The following is a 24,937-nucleotide window of genomic DNA, read 5'->3' as shown; positions in this document are numbered from 1 at the left end:
GAAAAACAAAGTAACAAAGGAGATTCCAATGGGTTGGTTATTGGAGGTGGTCTCGGGTCCCAGTGACTGTGGTGAAAAGAGAAACCTGGGGGTTCCTGGGTGGCTCAGTCAGTTAAGTGTCTGCCTTCGGCTCAACTCATGGTCCTGGGGTCCTGGGATTGAGCCCCGAGTCACACTCCCTCCTAACAAGGAGTCTGCTTCTCCTTCTCTTTCTGCCCCTCCCCCCTTCTCATGCATTCTCTCTCTCGCTCTCTCTCTCTCAAATAAATAATTTTTTTAAAAAATCTTTAAAAAACAAAGAAGAGAAAACCATCGTATTTGAGGGAAGAAAAATGTATGTGTGTGTATGAATGTGTGTATTCAAAAGCTGAACTATTTAAAGCCCTAGCATTCCAGAATTGTGTTGCCTCGACCATTCTATGGCTTCTCACAGTATTACTGCGTAACTGCACAGGACGCTAATCCATGTAGTTCAATAAGATTGATCTACATCATTTACATCATTTAAATGATTCAGTGTTATTCCATATACTCAGTTTGGAAGGGCCATCGAGTGTCAAATACATTTTAGAAAGATTTCTTTGAGAAATAACTGAACTTTAAATGGTCTTAGAATTGGGGAAGTTCAAACTTCAATTATGTGAAACTTCAGGAATTTTACTACCTCATTGCTTAAAGATGTCTGGTAAGTGTATTTTTCAGGGTGAGACTTTTAGAGTTAAAGCTACATACTTCTAACAAAAGGTGAACTATGAATACGGTCAGCAAGTATGTTTACTAACATGCTAATTTAAAAACAGGGAAATATCTGTCTACTGCTTGCTGCTTCTTACACGCAAAAAAAAAAAAAATGCATTCTTGAGAGGGTGAACAGTGACAGACTCTGAAAATTGCAGATAAAACCACAAGTACACTCACTGTGGGAAGTATTATAGGGTCAGTGGCCTTGCTACTTTAGGCACTGCAAATATTTTGGCTTCAATTCAGACTCACACTCTGTAATTAGAAAGAACATTGCTACTTCAGTATCCAGCCAAGCCACATATGTTTGTGGTCTGTTTTATGAGGTTCTCATTGCAATTTTCCTGTGATCTCTCCCATAAGACACTATGGTAGGGGTGATATATTTGATCCTACAGTGGCAACAAAGGACAGACTAATAGCAACTTCCAACTAACTAGTTCTATTTCGTCAAGGAAGAAATAGCCTACTACATATAGGACATTTTGGTAAACATAAAAATATTCTAATAATAGATATTTTTAAACTACAAAATATGATATACATTGATTTTCTAGTGAGGGTCGGTGGGATCCCAGGAAGACCACCGAAGGTCTTCAGAGTCCTCATTAGCGTGTTGAAATTATCTGCCAAAATGTATGTATATACATTTTACCAGGTAAAAGAGTCCAAGCTTTTGTTCCATTTTAAAAGTGTCTGTGACACCCTTTTTCAAAAAAAATTTTTTAAGGAGGTTAAGAACCATTGTTTTCAATACTTCTATAGGAAGATGTCGAGCATGTGTCCCACTGGTTTTTAAGGACAGTGGAGCCCACGTGTTAGGCCAGTTCTCCTCCTGTCACCAGCTTCCAGTCAAGTATTATCTGGAGGGCCTGGCCTTAAAATAAGTTGAGAACAGTGGATAAATCACAGGCCTTGGAAACAGACTGCATGAGCTCAAATCCTAACTTGGTCACCAACTAGCTAAGTGACTCAGTGAAATTTGTTGAGTGGTCAGAGCCTCAGTTTCCTTACCTGAAAAATGGGAATAATCATAGTATCTGCCTCATAGGGATGAAATAAGGTTGAGAGGATCGTGCGAGTAAAGGTTTCACATGGTTCCAGACCCTACCTCTGACTGTACTATTCCATCAGTGTCACTTCTGATGAGCTTTAATGAGTCATTATTGAAATCTGTAAGTTTAAATATCTGTTGTTTTTTAAAAGATTTAATTTCTTTATTTAGAGAGAGACAGAGAGCGTGTGTGCATGCACACAAGTAGGGGAGAGACAGAGGGAGAGAATCTCAAGCAGACTCTCCACTGAACATGGAACCCCATATGGGGCTCATATCTCTGGTCATGTATCTCAGACTGTCTGTGCTTGTAACTGCACAGGATTTTCAACCCTGAGATCATGACCTGAATAGAAATCAAGAGTCAGACACTTAACTGACTGAGCCACCGAGGCGTCCCTTAAATATCTGTTTCTCTGATAATACAAATTACCAGATAGTGATCTTTCCCTTGCAGTTAAAAATCATTGAGTTTTCAATTCACTGTTGTTAGTCGTTATCAGTATTCAATCTCTAGATACCTGTATTGTGATACTTTATATCTAAATTCATTGTTTTGCTAAAAAATGTTATGAGTGAGCATTTTCACGTTATGATGTCTTTCTTTGCTTGCTTGTTTTAACCCTGTAAGTAAAGGAACAAATCGAACCCGTTCATTAATGCACCATTAAGACTTTGCGCCAATTTTTAGACCACCATATGAAACTGAAAAAACTCTTGAACAAACATAAATAAATGCATTGGGTGTTTTTATGCCAAGAAATATAAGACACTCTAGTTGTCTGGGCTACATCTCTTTCTGTGCAAGGATAAGAACCACAAGAAATTAACAAATTTGTTTGAAATGTTGCTCTTTTCTTTTCCACAGCTCTTGTAGTGAGATTCCTGACCAAACGGTTCATCTGGGAATATGATCCCACTCTCGGTAAGTCAAGTTTTGTTTCCTCCTTTCCAGTGAGAGTTTATGAGCCAAAAGAGGCAATGACTTTTTCTGTTGTAACATTTTGAAGCACCTACCAGCTGTTTGGGAAGTATCTCATCAAATCAGGCAAAGAAGCCCTTCAAGAAGCTGGACATGTATCTCAGACTGTCTGTACTTGTAACTGCACAGGATTTTCATACATAGAGGAAGACCAGAGCCAAGAAGGACGTGGGTACAACACGATGGATACCCTCACATCAGGAAAGCTAGCATCATTCTAGTGGGAGAAGGAGGACACAGTGGCCAAGGCTAACCTGGTTTGAAAAAAACTGGCACGCTGAGGGGAGTATCACAAGAAAATAAACCTTCCGAACACTGATTCGGGAAAAATATAAAAATAAACTCTATTTCTGTCCAAAGAATTTGATTAAAGTCCATTTAAAAAAGAAAAAAAGAGAGGTGCCTGGGTGGCTCAGTGGGTTAAGCCTCTGCCTTCAGCTCAAGTCATGATCCCAGGGTCCTGGGCAAGGGGCCTGCCTCCCCATCTCTCTCTGCCTGCCTCTCTGCCTTCTTGTGATCTCTGTCAAATAAATAAGTAAAATCTTTAAAAAAATTTTTTTAAAAAGAAAAAAAGAGGCAACAAAAAAATTGGTGTCTGTAGAGCTTGAAAGCAGCATAATATTGTATGAAGCAATCATCAGGTTTTTTAAGTAGTCAAAAACGAGTGCTTATTAGCTAGCAGCTTAGTCCTCATCCTCAAAACGGTGTTGATAATCCAAAGGTTCTAATTTAAGCTTCAGAGTTTATTCCAAATTAATCCTTTGAGTTTTTGTTCTTTATGCTTTAGGGACCCCGGCTGGGTCTGTAAAGGGAAACAACTTTGTATCCAGAGGAGGCTGGAGAAACATGCGTCCTCCGTTTCATTATCAGGCCCAGAGTCCAGGCTGAGCTGGCCTTACTCAGAAGAGTGAAAAGGGCAAAGATTACTACTTTTTTTTTTTTTTTTTAATTTCATACTGTTTGGTTTAGTTATGACTCCAAACTTACATACTTCAGGCTAAAAGGGAGATTTCTTCCCCTTTTTGCCTCCTTTCATTGCTTTTATTCAACCAGTCAACAAATATTCTTAAATGCCTCCAATGTGTCAGATCATTGCCGGAGCTGAGGATAAACCAACAGACAGAAAGAAAAAGCCTCTGGCTTTTTTGAGCTAACAGTTTAGTAAAGACAGAAGAGTCCATAAACAAAGATAGGTCAGATAGTGATAAGTACTACAACAGACGTGAATGCGGAGTGACCTTAGAGTTTATTTAATTTATAACTTTTTAATCTGGGACTTGTTTTTGTGAAAGTACAGACCGGAGATCCAACAGTGTTTCCAAATAGTTGCCAAATCGTCCTGCTATTATTTACTAAATAGTCCCCACTTTGCCCAGGCTACTGCCAAAGCTGTTTTTTGTTTGCTTGTTTGCTTGTTTGTTTGTAATACATTGACTCATTTACCCTTGGATATGGCTCTATATTTGCCTTTTATATCCACCCCTGAGTTCCACATTCTTCTGATAATTGAGCTCTGCGGAACATTTTGACACAGAGTAGAGAAAGTCCTTTTTCTCTAACTTTCTGCACAATTATCTTGGCTAGGATTTTTAGTTTATCCTTCCAGGCCAATTTTTAAAACTTTATCACAACATGACATGATTTTGATTGGAATTGCATTAAAACTATAAATTACTTTGAGAAGACTAACATCTTTACACTATTGTTTTTTTTCAAATCTAATAACATGCCTCTACATTTATTAATCTTTACTTCTCTGTTTTTGCTTTCATTTTTTCAAAGACTTTATTTATTTATTTGACAGAAAGAAAGAGATTACAAGCAGGGGGAGGGCAGAGGGAGAGGGAGAAGCAGGCTCCCTGCTGAGCAGGGAGGTCAATGTGAGGCTTGATCCCAGGACCCTGGGATAATGATCTAACTGAAGGCAGACGCTCAACCGACTGAGCCACCTAGGCACCCCTGTTTTTGCTTTTAAATAGTTTTTCAACATTAACAATTTTTAGCATTTTTAACATAGCCACAATCTAATTTTAAAATGACATATTTGGATCAAAAATGTACCTGGTTTTAAAAAATCATTTGCTATCTATTGTTTGCTTCACATAAATAAATACTCTCCTCTTTTATTTAATTACTTATCTAAGCTTTACAAAGTTCCTGAGAATCTTAATGCTTTATGGGAGTTCAGTGGAAAAATCCTGATTTTTACTTAGCAAACCCAGTATATCTCAACAAAAGAAGAAGCTTATAAAAAAATGATTTTTTTTTTTACCTTTCTGAATGTGTTCCAGTAACCAGTGTTACTATTTTAAATCAGTTTTAGGTGAACCATTGTCATTGTCCCTTTTGTTTTATTCCTTCTGAAAAACAACTGCTGTTAATAGAAATCTGCCCGCATCAGTTATTTATAATACAGGCTTCCTTCACTAAGAACAATGAAAGTTTATTGAGTGACCTTGTACCGTACTGCTTAAAAAGGATTACTGCTGCTAAGCAACAAGAGCGTTGATCAGGTGTATGACTCACTTCCAGGTGAGGGTTTCTTTAACTCACCCTGGAAACTGGGGTGTGTGTGTGTGTGTGTGTGTGCGCGCGCGCGGTGCTGAAAGTTACCAATATTCTAGCCTACAGGTGTTCCCCATCTATTTGACTCAAGATGAATCAAGATTTCTGGGGCTTGACTTCATACCATCACAAAGTTTCAAAACCACCACTGAAAGGGAAAGCTCCCATTAAAAAGTTAAGTGGCATATTTGCAAAAGCCAGTCTTGAGTTCTGAATTCAGAGCCTTCCTCAAAAGCATACTATAACACTGTATGTTAATTATACTTCAATAAAAGAAAGGAAGGGAAAAATTTTTCTTAATATTTCAGTGCTATCAACTTGTGACAGAATTATTGCTCCTTTAGAAGCTGAAGACTATGGGGCACCTGGATGGCTCAGTGGGTTAAAGCCTCTGCCTTTGGCTCAGGTCATGATCCCAGGGTCCTGGGATCGAGCCCCGCATCGGGCTCTCTGCTCAGCGGGGAGCCTGCTTCCTCCTGTCTCCCTGCCTGCCTCTCTGCCTACTTGTGATCTCTGTCTATCAAATAAATAAATAAAATCTTTAAAAAAAAAAAAAAAGGAAACTGAAGACTATGAACACCATTTAATGTTTCAAAATTGGAGTATCTACTGCTCTGAGGTAAATCTGTGAAGGAAATTTGCTACCATGATAGTAAATGATTCCCAGACTCTTTGTTTTGGTGGGGTTTGCTCTTTTTTTTTTTTTTTTCCATGGAGAAGAACTGCCATTAGGAATGCAGGCATGGGCGAGAGAGAGGGTGAGAGGGAACAAAACCCACGGTTTGTTTGCACTTGTGTTTCATAAAAAAAGCAAATATTTTGCACATCCAAATGGTTTGAAGGATATAAGCTAAGAAAAAAAACATTCAATTCTTTACACTGGGCAATTTTAGTTTTCCTTACATTTTTCTCATTTCACTATGGACCAGTGAAATGGTAGTCAGAGACCAGAGGTGGTGTCTGAGTAGCATTTGAAAACCAGAAGTGAAGCCTGTGAGGTTTAGGGCTCACACCATCTGAACAAGAACCCCCGATGGTGGTGAGGGTAACATTCTCATTGTAGAACAACAGGGTCCATGTTCTGATTAGATCCCCAAGAACTGAATCCCTACTTCTGAGAGTCCTATTCCCCTTAGAGAGCGTTGATCATGGCAGAGAATAGAGACGAAGGCTTAGATGGTGCTAGTTGTGCGTCCATGTGTGGGCGTGCGCTCATGTGCATGTGTGTGTGTGTGTGTGTGTGAGAGAGAGAGAGAAAGAGATGGATGTTTGGGGAAGAAGAGAGAGACCACATGTCAGCACTTACCACTACTACCACTATATTGGAAGCACCATACTCTGTGTTTGAATGGATAATGGAGTCTCTGTCTCATGAATAAAGACTCAGATAGGAACCAGGATTAGGAACTGGGAGACAGATCCACTGGCACATGGGGTTTTTTATTTGCTCTTCCTTCCTGCATGACAGTACCCTCTGTTTGGAAAGAAAGTCTTATACAAGAGAGAGACACACCCAGAATAAATTCTCTGAACTCGAGACTAAAGCAGAAGTGCTTAGCCAGCTCATGGAACCAATCAATATCGGCACATGAGGAACATTGAGATCGTCCTTTGACGAATAAGGAAATAAGTCCAGCAAAGTAAATTTATTCAAGATTATGGGGCTGGTTTGTGTTTAGACCAGTAATAGAACTCAAGTCAGTACAATTTTCACTGTAGCATAAATCAGCATTCCTAACCGCTGTTGTTACTGTACCGGCTAAATGTCCATATTAATATGTTGAAATTTGCAAAAAAGCTAAATCAGTAAAAGGATTAACCATCTACAACATTCGTTGAGTATCAACTTCTCTTAGCGTGTACAAAATCTACTACTACTTATAAAAATATTACTGAATACGAGTTTTAAATCACGCATTGCTCCTACACAGTAAAATTCGGCACATTTTTTTTAAAGATTTTATTGATTTATTTGACAGAGTGATAGTGAGAGCAGGAACACAAGCAGGGAGAGTGGGAGAAGGAGAGAAGAAGGCGGAGCAGGGAGCTTGACGCGGGGCTCCATTCCAGGACCCTGGGATCATGACCTGAGCCGAAGGGACACACTTTAATGACTAAGCCACCTAGGCTCCCCAGTTCGAATTTTAAAATGTACCAAATTCCATCTTGAAACTTATATTGGTCTTATAGTGTATATTATTTTGTTTCATTTAGATATATGCCTTAAACAATCACCCCTCTTCCCTTTAAAAAGAAAAAGAAAAAAAAAAAAGACTCCTAATCTTCATTTCAGGTTAGTTGGAACACACTAAAATGTGTGTCTACTCTCCACACACATACACATTTTCTCTTATGTTTTGGAATGAATAGTAGAGTTTAATTCCAAAAAGTGCTTAGTACATTTTTTCAAATTAGCTTCGTTAAAGTTAGCGCACGGAGGCACAACATTTTGCCTGTGTGGGCTATATACTTCCACTGTTGACGTGAAGATATGGGTTTCTTTTTTTTTTTTAATATTTATTTATTTGACAGACAGAGATCACAAGTAGGCAGAGAGGCAGGCAGACAGAGAGAGGGAAGCAGGCTCCCTGCCGAGCAGAGAGCCCTATGCGGGGCTCGATCCCAGGACCCTGGGATCATGACCTAGGCTGAAGGCAGAGGTTTTAACCCACTAAGCCACCCAGGTGCTCCAAGATATGGGTTTCTAATGAGAGAGAAGAGGCTTAAAGAGAAAAGGCTCAAAATGGCATGAAACCAGTCCTCGGCTTTGATGAAATCACTACTGCTCCCCGCTGCTATGTCTGCGGCAGACATTCCCTCATTTCCTGCATTCCTTCATTTTTGTTTCAGTTAACAAACAACCAGAGAATCACACAACTTCATACAATTTTCATTATATTTTATTTCCCCCCTACTGTGTCCTTCTGTGGTTGAAATACATATCCTATTTATCATGGAAGCAACAGAGAAAAATGTCCCTGTCTGTCAAACAACTTTTGGTGTAAAGAGATGGAAGAGAGCCCAGAACTCTGTTTTCCAGGCCTCAGGGCTGATGCCAGCCCCTTTTAAAAGGAAGGTAGTGCAAAGGTCACCACAGAACGGGAGTGGAAAAAACAGAAACGGCATAGATCCTAGCTGGCCTGCTGCTTCTGGGCCTCTTTCCTCCTCAGGCTGGAGGACTGAAGATGCAAAAAGAAATAATTAAGAGAACATTCAGAGATATTTAGAGATAAGAAGTTGCTATACATCATACTTTAGAGTAAAATTATACAAAATAATCATCTTCCTTTTAACATAAAGAGTAGGGGGATAGAATTTTCTAGAATTGAGAATCATTGTACATAACCACATACGGATTACCTATTCTAACAGAAGGACAGTACTGCGAAAATATGTTTATTAAAATATATTGAACATAACTTCCTTTTTAAATTTTGCTGTTCAGAAAAGACTTCAGCTGTGCGCCATGCCTGTGGCAATGATCGTGACACAGCTTATAGCAGTAGAAGGCTAGGTTATGCTAGTTAGTTAAGCCTCCTTTCTGTAGTTTGTATTTTAGGTAGAAGATTATATTTGTAGGAGAGTAATAAAAAACTGTGGTAAAAAAAGAACTGTAAAATAGTTGATGAGATGAAGAAATGAAAGAATAATGAACAAATAAATAAAAGGATTGACTTACTGATCACCCTGTTGAGACAAACTTGCAGGTTTATTTGGATGGTTGGTTGGTTGGTTGGGGATTTGGGTAGTTTAGGTGTAAAAAATTAAGTGAATCATGTTAATCTATCCACGGTACCATTCATGTGCTTAGGATTCCTTTATATCATTTTTATTACATTTCTATTATTTCTTATTTTTTTATACTTATACTTATTTCTTTTATATATATATTTCTTTTATATTATATATTTCTTTTATATATTATATATTTCTATTACTATTATCTATATTATTTATATGATTTCACTTTATTTTTCCTGCATGCCCCATTGTGACACCATTGGCCTCCTCTTTCCCATAGGTATATAATCTAATATGTTTGATTTTTAGGATAGTGGTATAAGCCTCATTCCAAAGCCAATATTCCTTAGATCCAATGTCAACTCTACCACTTACCACTTACTCTGTCTGAGTTTCAGCAAGTTATTAAATGTTGTTGTGCCTCCATATCTTTGTGTAACAGGGATATAATACTAATATCTACTGCAGAGATATTTGTGAAGATTAAATGAATTAATATGAGTAAAGCATTTAGAACATTCTTGTTCAAATGGTAAGCAGTATATACTAGGTATGACATATTTTTTGAAAAGGGTGTTTTTCTGTGTATCCATAAACCTTAAACTTACATAAATTTCATTATGCTATAGATCTTCCTGTAAAGGTAATCATGTGATTTTTTTTTCTTTAGCACTTTTTTCTCATTCAGTGCTTTACTGTGTTAAACTTCATTGATAGAAACAATATCCAAATTATAGAAAGAGCCCAAGTGTCCGACGAATGGATAAAGAGGTGGTGTGTATGTATATGTAATGGAATATTACTCAGTCATAAATAAGAATGAAATATTACCATTTGCAATGATGTAGGTGGAGCTAGAAAGTATTATGCTAAACAAAATCAGTCAGTCAGAGAAAGACAAATACCATATGATTTCACTCGTAGGTGCAATTTAAGAAACAAAACAAATGATCATAAGGGGTTAAAAAAAAGAGAGGGAAAACAAGGAACAGACTCTTAACTGCAGAGAACAAACTGATGGTTGGTTACCAGAGAGGAGGTGCGGGGGTCATGGGTATTAAGCAGGGCACTTGTGGTGAGCACCAGGTGCAAAACTACCTGGAATTTAAATAAAAACTTTAAAAAATGCATTGATAGACTTTAAACACTCTTTGTATTTCTGAAAAAACTTTAACTGATCATGATGTACTTTTCTTTTTACACTAATTGAACTCAATTGGATAATATTTTATTTAGGATTTAATCTACGTTCAAGAATAAAGTGAGCCTATAATTTTCTTGTCCTTTTCCTCTTACTACTCTTATACTACTTCCTATTAGAGTCAGGTAATGCCCCACAAAAGGAATTGGATGATTATCCTTTTTCTATTTTCTAGAACAACTTGTTTAATGTTTATAGAAATCTCCTTTAAAACCAATCAGATGCAGTTGCTTTTTATGATCAGAAGGGATCAACAATTAATATCTAAGTTACTTACCAGTTCAGTTACTGACCGGGTTAAGTGTTCCAGTTCTCACTGCGCCTGTCCATACATGTTTCAATATAAGAATTTATCAGGGTTTGAAATTTGTTGGCATATGACTCATAATATTATTTTATTTTCACTTCATCAGAATATGTAGTTATTTCTTCTTTTATGCTAAATTGTGCTTGATTTCTCCTTCTCTTTTAATTTATGAGTCAGTATTACCAGATTTTTTATCTCTACTCCCACCTTTTTTATTTTTAAATCCCTTCAAACCCCATGCTTTGGTTCTGTTAACCTTGTGTCATTCTTTCTTTGTGGTTTTCTCTTTTACTTCTTTCCTCATATCTTTTTGGATTTATTCTATGTTCCTTTTCTGATTTGTCAAGTTGAATACTTAAGTCACTTCTCCTTTTGCTTTCTTATGACATCATCTTCGGGAGTAGGACAACTACATTAACTCACTCAAATCTGCCTCTTGTCTCTCCCCACCCTGCCTACCCCAATGTATTGGTATCATCTAGAATTGTAATTCTCAGTTGCTTTTGATGTGGTTTGATTGCTTTGTTTTACACCACTGGGATCTCCAATCCAGTTTTGCTGGTTAGCAGTCTAATGTCAGTCTGAATCATGTCCTTCTGTAGGTGATGTGCTTTTTTTTGTATATTCATTAAAATTTTTCTTTATTATTGATATCCCTAAATTTTGCTGTGATTGTTTTATATATGGGATTTTCTTTGTGTGTCTTTTAAGTCCTTATTTTTTTTTAACAATGGTGCATCTTTTTTAAGATTTTATTTATTTATTTGACACAGAGAAAGAGAGCAAGAACAAGCAGGGGGAGTGGCAGACAGGGGAGAAGCAAGCTCCCTGCTGAGCAGGGAGCCCAGTGTGGGGCTTGATCCTGGGATCCTGGGATCATGACCTGAGCCAAAGACAAACACTTAACTGACTGAGCCACCCAGGCACCCATGTCCTTTTGGTCTGAACTGTTCCAAGACCTTTCATCCTGGGAAATTCTCAGTTTTTTCATCCTCAAGTATTTTCAGCCCTTATGTACTTTGTTGTCTTTGAATCTCATTGTATAAGAGATAATAACATATCCATTTCTGTTATCCATCTCTCTTACATTTTACTTTTTACAATTTTCTTATCATGTACTGATGCCTTCTGGAAGAGCTCCTCAACCCGACCTTCATCAGCTCTGTCAATCATTCACAGAGCTTGGTGTTTCAGCTGTTCTAGTTTTCATACAGAGCAGCACCAGTTCATATTTATTTTAACATCTGGTTTCCATTTCATGAGGTAAAAGGCACACTAAGACCACCCAAAGTCTTGCATCTACTGACTTCTCACCCCCATAGAGCTTGGGGACCACCCTGATATTAACCCACCAGCCTACAGCTGGTACTGAGCAGTTGTCATTTTTCTACCCTGAAGAGGGAACATGAGCAGGAGAACTCTGCTTTGTTTCCTCTCCCACCATGTGCCCCAGCCCTCCTCTACTTCCCATTCAACCCCCAAACATGAGACCCAATGGCCTTCTACCACCACAGGGATCTCATGGCTTTACTTGGTCATTTTTTACATGGATGACTATTTACCTCCTCTCATGTCTAATACATCTCCAGGGTTGAGGTCTTGAAGGAAATGAATGGCTCCTGTTTATATGTGATCTTGTCAGGGACAATCATTAGTAGTGATTTCCTGAAACTGAGTTCTAGGAGTATCAAGGTACCATGCATTTTGTAGGAAGCACTTTCTCAGTCTAGGATGTAGAGACCCTATTTTATACACCAGAAAGCTGGCCTCCTAGAAGAATAAAATGAGCAGAGACATAGAAATTCTCCCATGTTATGTCCTGAAAGTCTGTGGCTCCCACATGAGAACCCAGACTTCCAGGAGCTCAGAGAGTACAGAGATGGCACATTCTTGCCCGTCCATCCTCTCCTGCCTGGGATGCACATTCCTTTATGTGATACAAGCAGACATACTTCTGTGACTACTTTGTCATTTAAAGGTCAAATTAAATCATGCACTAATTTACTTTTTTACCTTCCTTCTTTGCTCATTCCCTCAGAATCAACCTACCGACACCAAGCAACCATTGATGATGAAGTTGTCACCATGGAGATATTAGATACTGCTGGTCAGGTGAATAAAGGGTTCAGTTAAAATGTTTTCTGGATCAAATAAAAATGAGCTGTGTACATGCATACTATGAACAAAATTAAGACACTTTCCTCCAATTAACTAATGATGCCTAAAGACTTTTCTCTTTAATTATCTAGTTATTCATATACTAACATATTTGAAAGAGCTTATGTGTGCATCCTTATATAAATTACTGGGTACTTCGGTGGGGTGAGGGGGATTGATAATACTGTAACATTGACATGACATCATTTAGAATTACCCACATATATTTTGGGGAGATAGCAAAATATTAAGAAGTTCATGGTTAAGTATTCTGAAATGCTCTGATGAAGAGCATCATTTACTGGGGAAGTTCTCAGAGGCTTACATGCGCATGTATAAGATGAATCTTTTTTTTTTTTAAGATTTTATTTATTTATTTGACAGTAGGCAGAGAGGCAGGCAGAGAGAGAGGAGGAAGCAGGCTCCCTGCTGAGCAGAGAGCCCGATGCGGGGCTCGATCCCAGGACCCTGGGATCGTGACCTGAGCCAAAGGCAGAGGCTTTAACCCACTGAGCCACCCAGGTGCCCCATAAGATGAATCTTTAAGAATTTCAGTATATATAATATTCTAAACTTATATAACCCCAGAATCACTTTTTAGAATGCTGTATTTTAGGAATCTTTCTGTAATATTCTTTCTACATCTCAACACATTCTATTGAAAATTTGAACCACATAGTTGTTCAACAAACAATCCATTACAAAGGAAGCTAATATAAGTTTGCCCTGATGGCAGTCAGTTCTGAGATTACAGATAGGTTTGTAGAGAGACTTAGTTCTCAAGAATAAAATGATCACTAAGAATGAAAGTTAGGGAGCTGAAGGGTTTCATAGTGCTCTATCAGTGACCTATGATCTGAAGACGACTTTAAGTATTTAACCCAAGAAAGACACTTTTATTTCTCATCACCACCTCCTTCTTATATGTGCTTTCTCTGGCACCCAACCCTGATTCTAGAGAGAGGTGGCAGGGACTTGCATGCCTGCAAAGGTTATTTGAGCCCATGAAAGCTGTGCATTTTGAAATCTCATGTGCAACTTTCCTAGGAAAGAATGATCACCTCCTTTGAAAATCACTTCAGATGAGTTTCTACCATTATTGGGACTTTATAATATTTGGGAGGTGTTTAGAAAAAAAAAAAAAAAAAAGTCCCTGGCTTTGAGATTGAGATTGACTTTCTCTACAGTTTCCCCCTGTTTTTCTGTCCCTGGTACCCAACTGTCTAGAATCTGAATGCAAAAGAGATTAAATCAAAAATTAAATCAAAACCATTCACTAAGCTGTGCCTCTTAATCTGATCTCTAAAGGGTTTTGTGAGGTCTACTTGTCTGTTACCTACTCGCCAATTCTTTGTGATGAAAATCCTTGGAGGCAGTGTGCCCAACTAAGATGGTTTCTTTATACTTCTTGTAATTATGGATTTAATGATATGGCAAGAGGAAACTCAGAAGCAGAAAATTAAAGGTCTCTGCAGTTAGAACATTTCTAGTTCCATGACATATCCTGCTATGAGTAACTAATACTCCTATTCCAAACTGATTGAGAAAGGAAGCTTCTATAGGCAATCAAGAAATTTTAGTGACACCAAATATAAAGAATAATAATTAAGGACTCATTATTGGCATGAAAAGCATCTACACATTGTGATGACTTCCAACTCCCCAATTGCCATTGTTTCCTTGTCAACAGGAAGATACCATTCAGAGAGAGGGACACATGCGATGGGGGGAAGGCTTTGTGCTGGTCTATGACATTACTGACCGAGGAAGTTTTGAGGAAGTGCTGCCCCTTAAGAACATCCTGGATGAGATAAAAAAGCCCAAGAATGTGACTCTTATCTTGGTTGGAAATAAAGCTGACTTGGACCACTCCAGACAGGTTAGTACTGAAGAAGGGGAGAAGCTGGCCACAGAATTGGCTTGTGCTTTTTATGAGTGTTCTGCCTGCACTGGAGAAGGGAACATCACTGAGATATTCTATGAGCTGTGTCGAGAGGTGCGTCGCAGGAGAATGGTCCAGGGCAAGACGAGGCGACGCAGTTCCACCACGCATGTCAAGCAAGCCATTAATAAGATGCTCACCAAAATCAGTAGTTAAGTGGCTCTGTTCTTGCAAAGGCCCCATGGAGGTAGGCCAGGTAATTGGAAACACTTTCTTGCTCTTTTTCCCCCTTCCTCTGCCCAAAGTAAAAGAAAATACTCCATTCCTTGTACTGACTCTGGGAAATGTCTGGGCTTCCCATTGTTCCCAGGTCTCCCATATGTTGAGAAGTTATTGAGTGTTTATGCAATTTTAGTGCAGACAATTTCCCCTTTTCCTGCTTGAATAAGATACACTCTATTGTAGTTTGAACCTGTAATCACCAGAGATTCTGAAATGGCTGGGTTCATATTAAGCTATTTTTAGGCATCCTCACCTTGCTTGAATAGGTTGAAGGCTTTTCTAAGGCATTTTGACATTCCATTCCTTGTCAAAGACTTCAAATGATCGTCTTAAAAGTGGAAAGTAATAGAAAATACAGTAAAAAATCTGGAAGAGCCACTGAGATACTGGAGCAGGGCGTAGAGCCCTAGTTCCTCTTTGAAATGAGGATTTTCTTAATTATCTCAAATTGTTTAGTTTTTCTTTAACTCTTATTTTGTTCTTAAATTTGAGCACATTTTCACAACGTTTTCCACTGTAGTAGAGTTCCATTTCAATTTGAATGGGTTCTCAATGAGCTTTTGATCACTGTACTCTGATTCTTCTTCTGTGGCTTCAACAAGATTTCATTGTAAGAGGCAGAAGGATCCTTCAATTCAAATCCTGCTAGGTCATTTCTCACCAAGCCCAGGGTAATGTAAAGACATTAAGAGACTTTTCACCAAACTCTAACTTCACTGAATGCTAACAGAGGATTCAGAATTGGAGATGTTTGATTCATTTCTCTGTCTCTCTGTTTATCATCTTAGCAGAAAGACAACGCCCAAAAAACAGGAAATTAAGAATGAAGCTAAATTTCCCTTCCATTGGGGAGCCAAGGCTCTAATGCCGGGCACAGTAAAAAAATTAGTCTCTGATTCATTAAATTGTCTACATGACTTCTTCTATTATTTTGGATAAATTAATTCACTTAGAATTCAGAAAAGAATGAGTGTTTGAAGTTCAGTATCCCTGAATAAAGGTGTATAAAACAGATTCCTAGATTGTGGAAGTATAGTCTGCAACTGATTAAACTTCATGATTTTTTTTTCCCTATTATGCCCCCATATATCAAGATTTGGGCACTTTATTTTAGAAGAAAATATATATCTTTTACATATGTGTGTATTTATAAATGCATAGATATATGTATAAAAATTTGTAAGAGCTGGAAGCTTTAATTCACCAATGCATTTGGACAACTTGGTGTAACTATTTTATGTGATAAAATAAAAAGCATAATTTTCACATTCTGTCACATTTGAGCAGTCTTTCTTGTGATAGCATGAAAAGTTTGTACTTTTAGGAAAAACTTGAGTAGACAATCAAATTGTAGAGTTGACAAAGCAGTGAAAGTGATAAAAAAAAAATGAGCTCTTATTCCTAATAACAGCTATTTCTGTAGCATGCTTAGGTGCTATTTTAGGCACTTCATGTATTATTTCATTGAATCCTCAAATACCCTACACAGATAATATTGCTATGCTCACAATTGCAGGGATGAAGATATTGAGCTAGAAGGAAAAATGACTGCATAGCTATTTAGTGGGTAGAGCCAGGATTTGAACCCAGAGAGGCAGTGAGATGTAGAGCTCATAGGATTAGTATATATTAGTAGACTGACATATAGCTCTTGTTCTGGAACTGTGGGGATGAAGATACAGGAAGGAGAAAATAGGGAATATTTGCTTCATTTATGCTTTCATTCATTCATTTGGAGATATTTATATATGGGTTGGGCATATAACTTAAAACAATTTAGTACATTTGATAGTGTCTTAGCTGAACACTGAAGAATACATACAAGTAACCCAGGAAAGAAAGATGGTGAAAATATTCTAGCCAAAAGGAATAGCACGGAACCAAAATATGGAGACATGAAAGGTGATTGTGAATGCAGTAACTAAAAACATTTGGGAGAGCCATTTATATCATTCTTCAGGACAAAAACAAAACAAAAAACTGGAAGACAGAGCAGAGGGAAGGTATTAAAAGAAAGGAAAAAATAAGGAACCTGAAAGAAAGAAAAAAATGTCAAAAATTCATAAAACTGCAAATTTAGGTAACTGCATATTAGAGGACCAAGTAGGTCACCTGGCTGTGATTCATTTTCAGTAATTTCTAGACAGGGTTTGGAAGGGGAAAGCAGAGTAAAATTATTTTCTGAATGTTGCCATCCTCCAGAATCACAGTCTCTTTCACTGTCTCATACCTCTACTTGCAGACAACTTCAGCCAATTCTTATAAAGAACAAGCTCCTAAGGAAGCATAGTGAAAAACCTGAGTGCCATGTTGGGTCAAACACTAAGGAAGGGAAATTCACAGTCAACAACACCAGCAACTTCCCTAGACGTATATGTACAAATCCAGACATGTTAAAAATTCAAAGAACCACGGGCATACCTGCCAACGGATAATTACAGAAGAACATGAGATTGCACAAATATAAATTAGTTATTCCTCTCATGCCCCAGGCTTCCCCACAAATGAAGGTTATAAATAAGTTGGGCTTTTTAATAGAATATTTTAATGATGGAAACCTGTGTGTTCTTGAATAATAATGGGTTGTTATCCCCACACTACCACTACCAACATTTGCTGTTTGTGGTTGTTTTTCTTCTAATATTCAAAAAACTTTATTTCTAAATACTGGGTTTGCATGTCTCACAGCGCTGGGGAGGAACCCATAATTCGGGATCTTTCTTTCAAATAACATGTGTAATACTTACCTGTACATGGATAAACAAAACAATTGATATTCAAAGGATAGTGCCAAATAAGATTTCTTCTTAAATCAGTTTATGTCCACTTTGAGGATTATAAGGGAGTGGACAGTTCATTGGGCCAGATTTAATCAGAGTAATGTTGAATTGAGTTGTCCTGAGCTAAAAAGTTTCTGGAGGATTCTGAGGGGGAAAAAAATGACATAAATATATCTTCTCCATAGATCTGAAATGCTATGGTTAGCATACATATATGTCTGCTTTTGAACTGTCCATTTCATTGGTCTATTTGTCTATTCAAGCTCCAGACGCATGATATTTAAAAATTGAGCCTGATAATATGTTAAAATAGCTCCTATTAGGTGATCAACATTAAGAATAAGTTTTTAGGTTTGGGTATTACTATGCCTTGATACCTTACAACTGTTTGTTCCAAAATGGAATTTGAAGGAAAATTTATTGGTTATGCTTGGAAACCAGTGCCCATTTTTTTTTTCAGCTTTATTGAAATGCAATTGACATATAACATTGTGTAAGTTTAAGGTATACAACATGATGATGTGATACGTGTATGTATTGTGAAATGATTACCACAATAATGTTCATTAACATATTCATCACCTCACATAATTACCTTTTTTGTGTGGTGAAAGTATTCAAGATTTACTCTCTCAACAACTTTCAAGTATATAATACAGCATTGTTAAGATAGTCATCATGCAGAATATTAGATCCCCAGAACCTACTCATCTTATAATTGGAAGTTTGGAGATTTTCACCAGCATCTCCCCATCTCCCTAGCCCCCACCTATGATGAACATTATTCTATAATCTGTTTCTATGACTTTTTTTTTAGTTTTCACATATAAGTGAGATCATATAACATGTCTTCTCTATATATGACTTCTCTATATGACTCATTTAGCCTAATGCCCTCAAAGTCTACCCACGTTGTCACAAAGGACAAGATTTCTTCCTTTTTTTCTAGCTAAATAATATTCAAATATGTGTATGTACATATCTATCTCACTTTTTAAAATAATCTATTTATGGATTGATGAACACTTGTTTCCACATCTTGGCTATTGTAAATAATGCTGCAATGAACATGGGGGTCCAGCTATCTCCTTGAGATAGTGAATTCATTTCCTTCTGATACATACCCAGAAATAGGATTACTGGATCATATGGTAGGTCTGTTTGTATTGAGGAAATTCCCTACTGTTTTGCATATTGGTTGTATCAACTTACATTCCCACCAACACTGCGCTAGGGTTCTTTCTCCACTTCTTCACCAATACTTGTTGTCTTTTGTCTTTTGGACAATACCATTCCAATAGGTATGAGGTGATATCTCATTGTGGCTCTTATTTGCGTTTCCTGATGATTAGTAATGTTGAGCATCTTTTCATGTACCTGTTGCCCACCTGTATGTTTTTTGGAAATTTTTCTATTCAGACTCTTTACACATTTTTATTAGGATTATTATTTTTCATTTTATTTTTGCTATTGAGTTCTGTGAGTTCCATATATATATATATATATATATATATATATATATATTTAACACTTTATCTAATGTACAGCTTGCAAATATTTTTTTCCCATTCCATAGATTGCTTTTTCTTTCTGTTGTTTCTTTGGCAGTATAGAAGCTTTTTAGCTTCATGTAGTTCTACTTGCTTGTTTTTGTTTTTGTTGCTTGTGCTTTTGATGTGATATCCAAAAATTCATTGCCAAGAGCAATGTCAGAGAGTTTTCTCTATGTTTTCCTCTAGAAGGTTAATGGTTTCAGGCCTTACATTTAAGTTTTTAATCCACTTCAAGTTATTTTTATGAGTGGTATAAAATAAGAGTTCAATTTCATTCTTTTGTGTGTGGATATCTAGTTTCTCCAATATTATTTATTTTAAAATTTTCTGTATTTAGGACCCTTTTATGATCTTTAGGGGCCCAGATTGGAATTTATCCTGCCTTTCCTTGTCAGTTCCCTGTGACACAGGTAAGAGGGAGCTTATGCTTAGTATTGGGCCCTTTCAGGACCTCCAGGTATGCAGGTGGGAGTGTCTCCAGCAGGGGCCCGTGGACTGGCTGGGATGGGCTGGACCCCAGTGATAGGGCCACTTCAGAGTTTTTAGTCTGACCAGATTTGGTGGGCTTTACCTCCAGGGGTTCCTAGACCACCACTGAGAGGGCTTGGAGCCTGTTCATGGGGCATGTCAGGGTCCACAGAAGGCACTGAGGTCTGTATGTCTTTACCAACACACAGGTTTCTGTGACTCCTCCTGGGTCCCTTAGCCTATGGTGCAGATGATAGACTTTAAAACCAAAGGGGGCAGTAGCTGAGTTCTCACAGGTGTGGAGCCTGTTTCTGTGTCTGTAACTGTAGTTGGCAGATCAGCCACCTGGTTGTGAGCCTGTCTTCTCAAAATGGCCATCCTCAGTCTTAGACTGAGCTACAGTTTCAGAATCTCCTACCTGGTTTTCAAAGTTCCCATAAAGGCACTTTTGTCCATGGATAAATGCCAGATTATTGCAGGAAGGATACCTATGAGGGAGGTCTTATTCAGCCATCTTGCTGATGCCACTCCTAAACAAGTTAAGACTACTAGTTATTTGAAGCTGAGCTTCATTTTCATGACTGAATGAAACATGATTTACTTTACCTCACTAGGAATAGAATTTTATTTTCAGTGTTAAATTTGCAGCATTCATTTTACCATGATGGAGTAACAGATACCAAATTTACCCTTACATATTAAACAAGTCAAAACAATCAGACAAAATATATAAAACAATGGTTTTCAGATTTTGAACAACAAGCATTACAGTGATCCCAGAGAGAAGGGAAGAAAATGAGGTAAACTGAAATCATGCCAGCGTACTGCCAAATGGCAAGTTGCAGGAAGTAGTATATACCCAAACAGAGCCTGGCAGTCTTACTTAGTTGAGGAGACAAAAATCAGTTTGAGGAGGCCAAGCATTTCCCAGCAAACTAGGACTAGGGGAGAACTTCTTCACTCTGGAAAAAAAAAAAAAACAAAAAAAAAACTTCTTCACTCTTCAAACTTTTTGAAGCTGACATCATACTTAATGTTGAAAGAATGAAAGTTTTTCCCCAAGAGAGGGGACAAGGCAAGTATGTATATGCTTAGCATTATTCTATAGGTTCTAGATAGTACAATTAGGTAAGGGAATGGAGAAGTAAATAGTTTTCATTTGCAGATAACATGACGATTTGCATAGAAAATCCTAAGGTATCTTCAAATAAACGCAGAGATATGCCATGTCCATGGGTTGGAAGACTCAATATTGTTAAGATGTTCATTTTCTCTAATTTGATTTACAGATTGAACAAAATGTCAATCACAATTTTATTTTTTTTAAGATTTTATTTACTTATTTGAGGAAGAGTGAATGAGAAAGAGAGTGTGAGCTGGAGAAGGGGCAGAGGGAGAGGGAGAGGAGGGGGAAAGGGAGAGGGAGAAGTAGACTCACCCCTGAGCAGGAAGCCCGATGCAGGGCTTGACCCCAGGACCCTGGAATCATGACCTAAACTTAAGGCAGATGCTTAACTGACTAAGCCCCCCAGGCACCTTGCCAGTCACACATTTTAGCAGGCTATTTTGTAAGGTAGACAAGCTGATTCTAAAACTGATACTGAACCAATATCTAAAGACCTAAAATAATCAAAATAATTTTTGAAAAGATGGATAATATTAAAGAACTTATACTACCTGATTTTAAATGCTTATTATAAAGCTCTACCCATCAAGATAATATATTATTATTATAAGGATAGACATATAGATCTATGGAACAGAACAAAATGAGCAGAAGTAAACCATCCCGTAAGACTGATTTGATTTTTGGCAAAAGTACAAAGATAATTCAATTGAAAAAGAATATTGTTTTCAACAAATGATGCTAGAATAATGGCATATCTGTCTGCAAAATACATAAATAAACATTAACCAATAATTTGTATTATATACAAAATTTAAATTCTAAATGGATCTTTAACTTAAATAAAAGAACTAACACTATAAAACTTCCAGCCACCTGGGTAGCTCAGTGGATTAAGCTCCTGCCTTCGGCTCAGGTCATGATCTTGGGGTCCTGGGATCAAGCCCCACATCGGGCTCTCTACTCAACAGGGAGCCTGCTTCCTCCCCCCCCCCCCGCCCCACCTGCCTCTCTGCCTCCTTGTGAGCTCTCTCTGTGTCAAGTAAATAAATAATAATAATTTTAAAAAGAAAGAAAACATAGAAGAAAATTTTTGTGACCCTGATTTAGGCAAGGATCTCTTAGAGCACAAAAGCACAAATAAAAACAAAATTAAAAAGTTATTATTTTGAGAAACTTTAAGGAAATGCAACAGCAAGTCAGGTAAGAAGAAAAATATGGGAAATACATATCTCACCAAGATATATATCCAGAATATATGAAGAACTCTCAGAACTCAATAATAAGACAGACATTCTGGTTAAAATATTGGTTAAAGGTTTTGAATAGCTAATTCAGCAAAGAAGATATACAAATGGCAAACAATTATATGAAAAGACGTTCAACATCACCAGACATAGGGAAATACAAGTTAAAGACACTCCATTACCTGTACACACCCACTAGAAAGGCTAGAATTAAAAAAAAAAAAAAAAAAAGACTGATGATACACATATTGGGGGGAATGTCTACATCCTGGGACTCTCATACATCATCAGTGGGGATGAAGATGGTCCAGCCAATCTGGAGAACAGGCTGACAGTTATGATAAATTTCAACATGTACTTAATCAACAATCCTTTCCTATGTCCCAAGATAAATAAAAACCCATGTCTACATAAAGACCTGTCTGCTAACATTTACAGCATCATTATTCATAATTGCCCCCTCAAAAAAAAAAAAAAAAGCCCACAAGCTGGGCAACAAGTCCACTTTCTATCTGCGAGTGAATGAATACACAAACTGTGGTGTATCTACACTATGAAATGCCATTCAACACTGACCACAGCAAACTCCTGCATGACTCTCAAAGCATTATGCTAAGTAAAAGAAGCCAGACACAGGATACTGCCATATGGTAATAGTCCATCTATACAAAATTCTAGAAAAGGAAAACAATAGTAAAAGCAGATCTGTGGTCACCAGAGTCTGAAGGTAACAGGAAGAGAGCACTGAGGGACTCAAGGGAACTTTCTGGGGTGATGGAAGTATGTTCTATTATAAATGTAGTAGTAGTTATAGGACTTTATATACTTTCTAAACTCATCAATTTGTAAATGTGGAATTGGTTAATTTATTATATACAAATTATATCTCAAAAATTTAGAAAAAGAAACCTATCTTTCATTCAGCAAGTGGATCAAGTCAAAGAACACCTTCCCGAAGTCTATTTAAAACAAATATTCAACATCTCAGAATACATTTTTAATTTACATCTTTTCCACTCCTAAGAAATGGTCAATATTTTACTTTTAAAATAAGGGTTTCATTTAAATTCTACATACTCCTATACCATTTCAGCCTCCTTGGCTGAATAACTTCAGTCAACAGAGGCCCATTGCATGTGAATGTACCATTCTATTCTAGTGAATCAAAACATCATTTCATTTTTTCCCTAGGAGCCTGTGAAGGAGTGTTTGGGCTTCCTGAGTTTGAGAGAGTGCATATGTGCATATGTTTGTCTTTTCCTGACATTTTTTATGAGAGAAGAAAATTATTTAGCTATTTTATGAAGGGGTAGTTTTAAGAATAAAAACCTAACTATTTAGTAACCTAGGGATGTGTTTGACAATACTTCTTGACACCCTTTTATGATTTATGAGATCCAATAAACATTGTCATAAAATACATGTGTTCTGTCATTCTTCCCTTCTCCTCACTGTTTGGAAAAGCAAGGGACTTATGGTGAGAATCAAGGTATTGAAGTAAATAAAGGATATTGATTGCTTTTTTTTTTTTTTTTTTCCCTGAGCTTCTGAGTCAATCTATACCCTGGTAGTGTCCAACTTAAAATTTTTGTTCCTAATGTTTGCTTGTAAATTGGCTTTTTGGAATGCTGGATGCAATTTCCCTGGAAAGCCAAGTTATAAATCATATTTAGGTTCCCTAGCTAGTCCATAGCAGTCTGCTTAACCCATAACAGCACTTTTTTTGGTGAGAAATACATTAAATGTAACATTTCAAAAAGGAAAAATATCTTTCAGAATCCCTCATTTCTCCTGCTGCCTTCCCACACATTATGGTCCTTCTCTCCACCCCTCCCCACCATCTTGAATCTTTGACTATATACCTTCTTAGGAGAGTGGGGCAAATTAGGAATTCTTTAAAAAGGGTGATTGATAAAAAAGCACAGCTAACTGGTAATATTTCAAATCACCTAGAAAAGTAAAAGAAAATAGTTTATGTAGAAGAGGGGAAGGCTTTTTTAGAAAAGAAGCATGCATACAAAGAAGTAAGTACAATTTGTAAGGGATGAGCTTCTATAAACTGCTTGTAAACCCACAACAGACAAAAGGGTTTTGGGGATTATCTAATCCAATAGCATGTCCCAAAGTAACTTCCTTGAGTCTATAGAATATTACCAGTTATCATTTAAAAATAAGAAGATTGTTTCAGATGAATTTGTGGATTCACATGAGAGAAGTAGCTTTCATTAACCCGGTGACTTAAAGTTGAGCTTTTATTAGGCTAACAAATCAGTAAGTGGGGCACAGCATTGCTTAAACTCACTTGGCTATGGTGATATGCCTCACAGGACTAATGAATTATACTTTTAGAAAATAATGTTTTAATCTTCAAACAACCTCTTCTATATCATTAAGGCTGTCCATGAGTAACAGGGAGAGTTCTACGATCTCGGGAGGGTTCTTTTGTAGGATATGCTATCCCTTTAGAGCTGTGTGTCCAATAAAAACATTATGTGAGCCATAAACTTTTCTATTTTAAATGTATTAGATCATTATTAATTGCCTAAATTTAAATTATTTAAATTTTTAGGTTCAAATTAAAAATTAAAAAAGAAATACTTGGAATTTATTTGAATATGATTTATTCAATGCAATATTCCCAAGATATCTTTGCAACATATAATCAACATAAAAGTTATTAATTCATGAGAGATTTTACAAGATTCTGCAGTAAGTCTTTGAAGTCCAATGTGTACTTTACACTTACAGCACGCATCAATTTGGACCAACCATATTTCAAGAGCTCAATGGTTAACCACATGTGGTTAGTGGCTATGGGAATGGATGGTAGAGCTTTAGAATACTTTAACAT

General features: G+C 37.2%; 1 protein-coding gene across 2 annotated transcripts in view; it reads left to right on the top strand.

Annotated features, from left to right (window-relative positions):
* Positions 1 to 23,477, top strand: part of RERG (RAS like estrogen regulated growth inhibitor) — a 124,698-nt gene extending 101,221 nt beyond the window's left edge. The window contains exons 3-6 of one of the 2 annotated variants that reach the window (XM_082742380.1): positions 2,664 to 2,720; positions 12,630 to 12,703; positions 14,439 to 14,627; positions 23,278 to 23,477. In XM_082742380.1, coding sequence (XP_082598506.1) covers positions 2,664 to 2,720; positions 12,630 to 12,703; positions 14,439 to 14,627; positions 23,278 to 23,391 — 434 coding nt within the window. In that variant the 3' untranslated portion in view covers positions 23,392 to 23,477. Of the gene's footprint in view, positions 1 to 2,663; positions 2,721 to 12,629; positions 12,704 to 14,438; positions 16,179 to 23,277 lie in introns of those variants that run through there. The other variant, XM_082742379.1, reaches the window with a different exon arrangement.
* The last annotated feature ends 1,460 nt before the right edge of the window (positions 23,478 to 24,937 follow it).

This window comes from Mustela nivalis (genome assembly GCF_964662115.1).
Source record: "Mustela nivalis genome assembly, chromosome: 7".
In the NCBI taxonomy this organism is placed as follows: domain Eukaryota; kingdom Metazoa; phylum Chordata; class Mammalia; order Carnivora; family Mustelidae; genus Mustela; species Mustela nivalis.
This window is presented reverse-complemented; position numbering and strand designations above follow the sequence as displayed.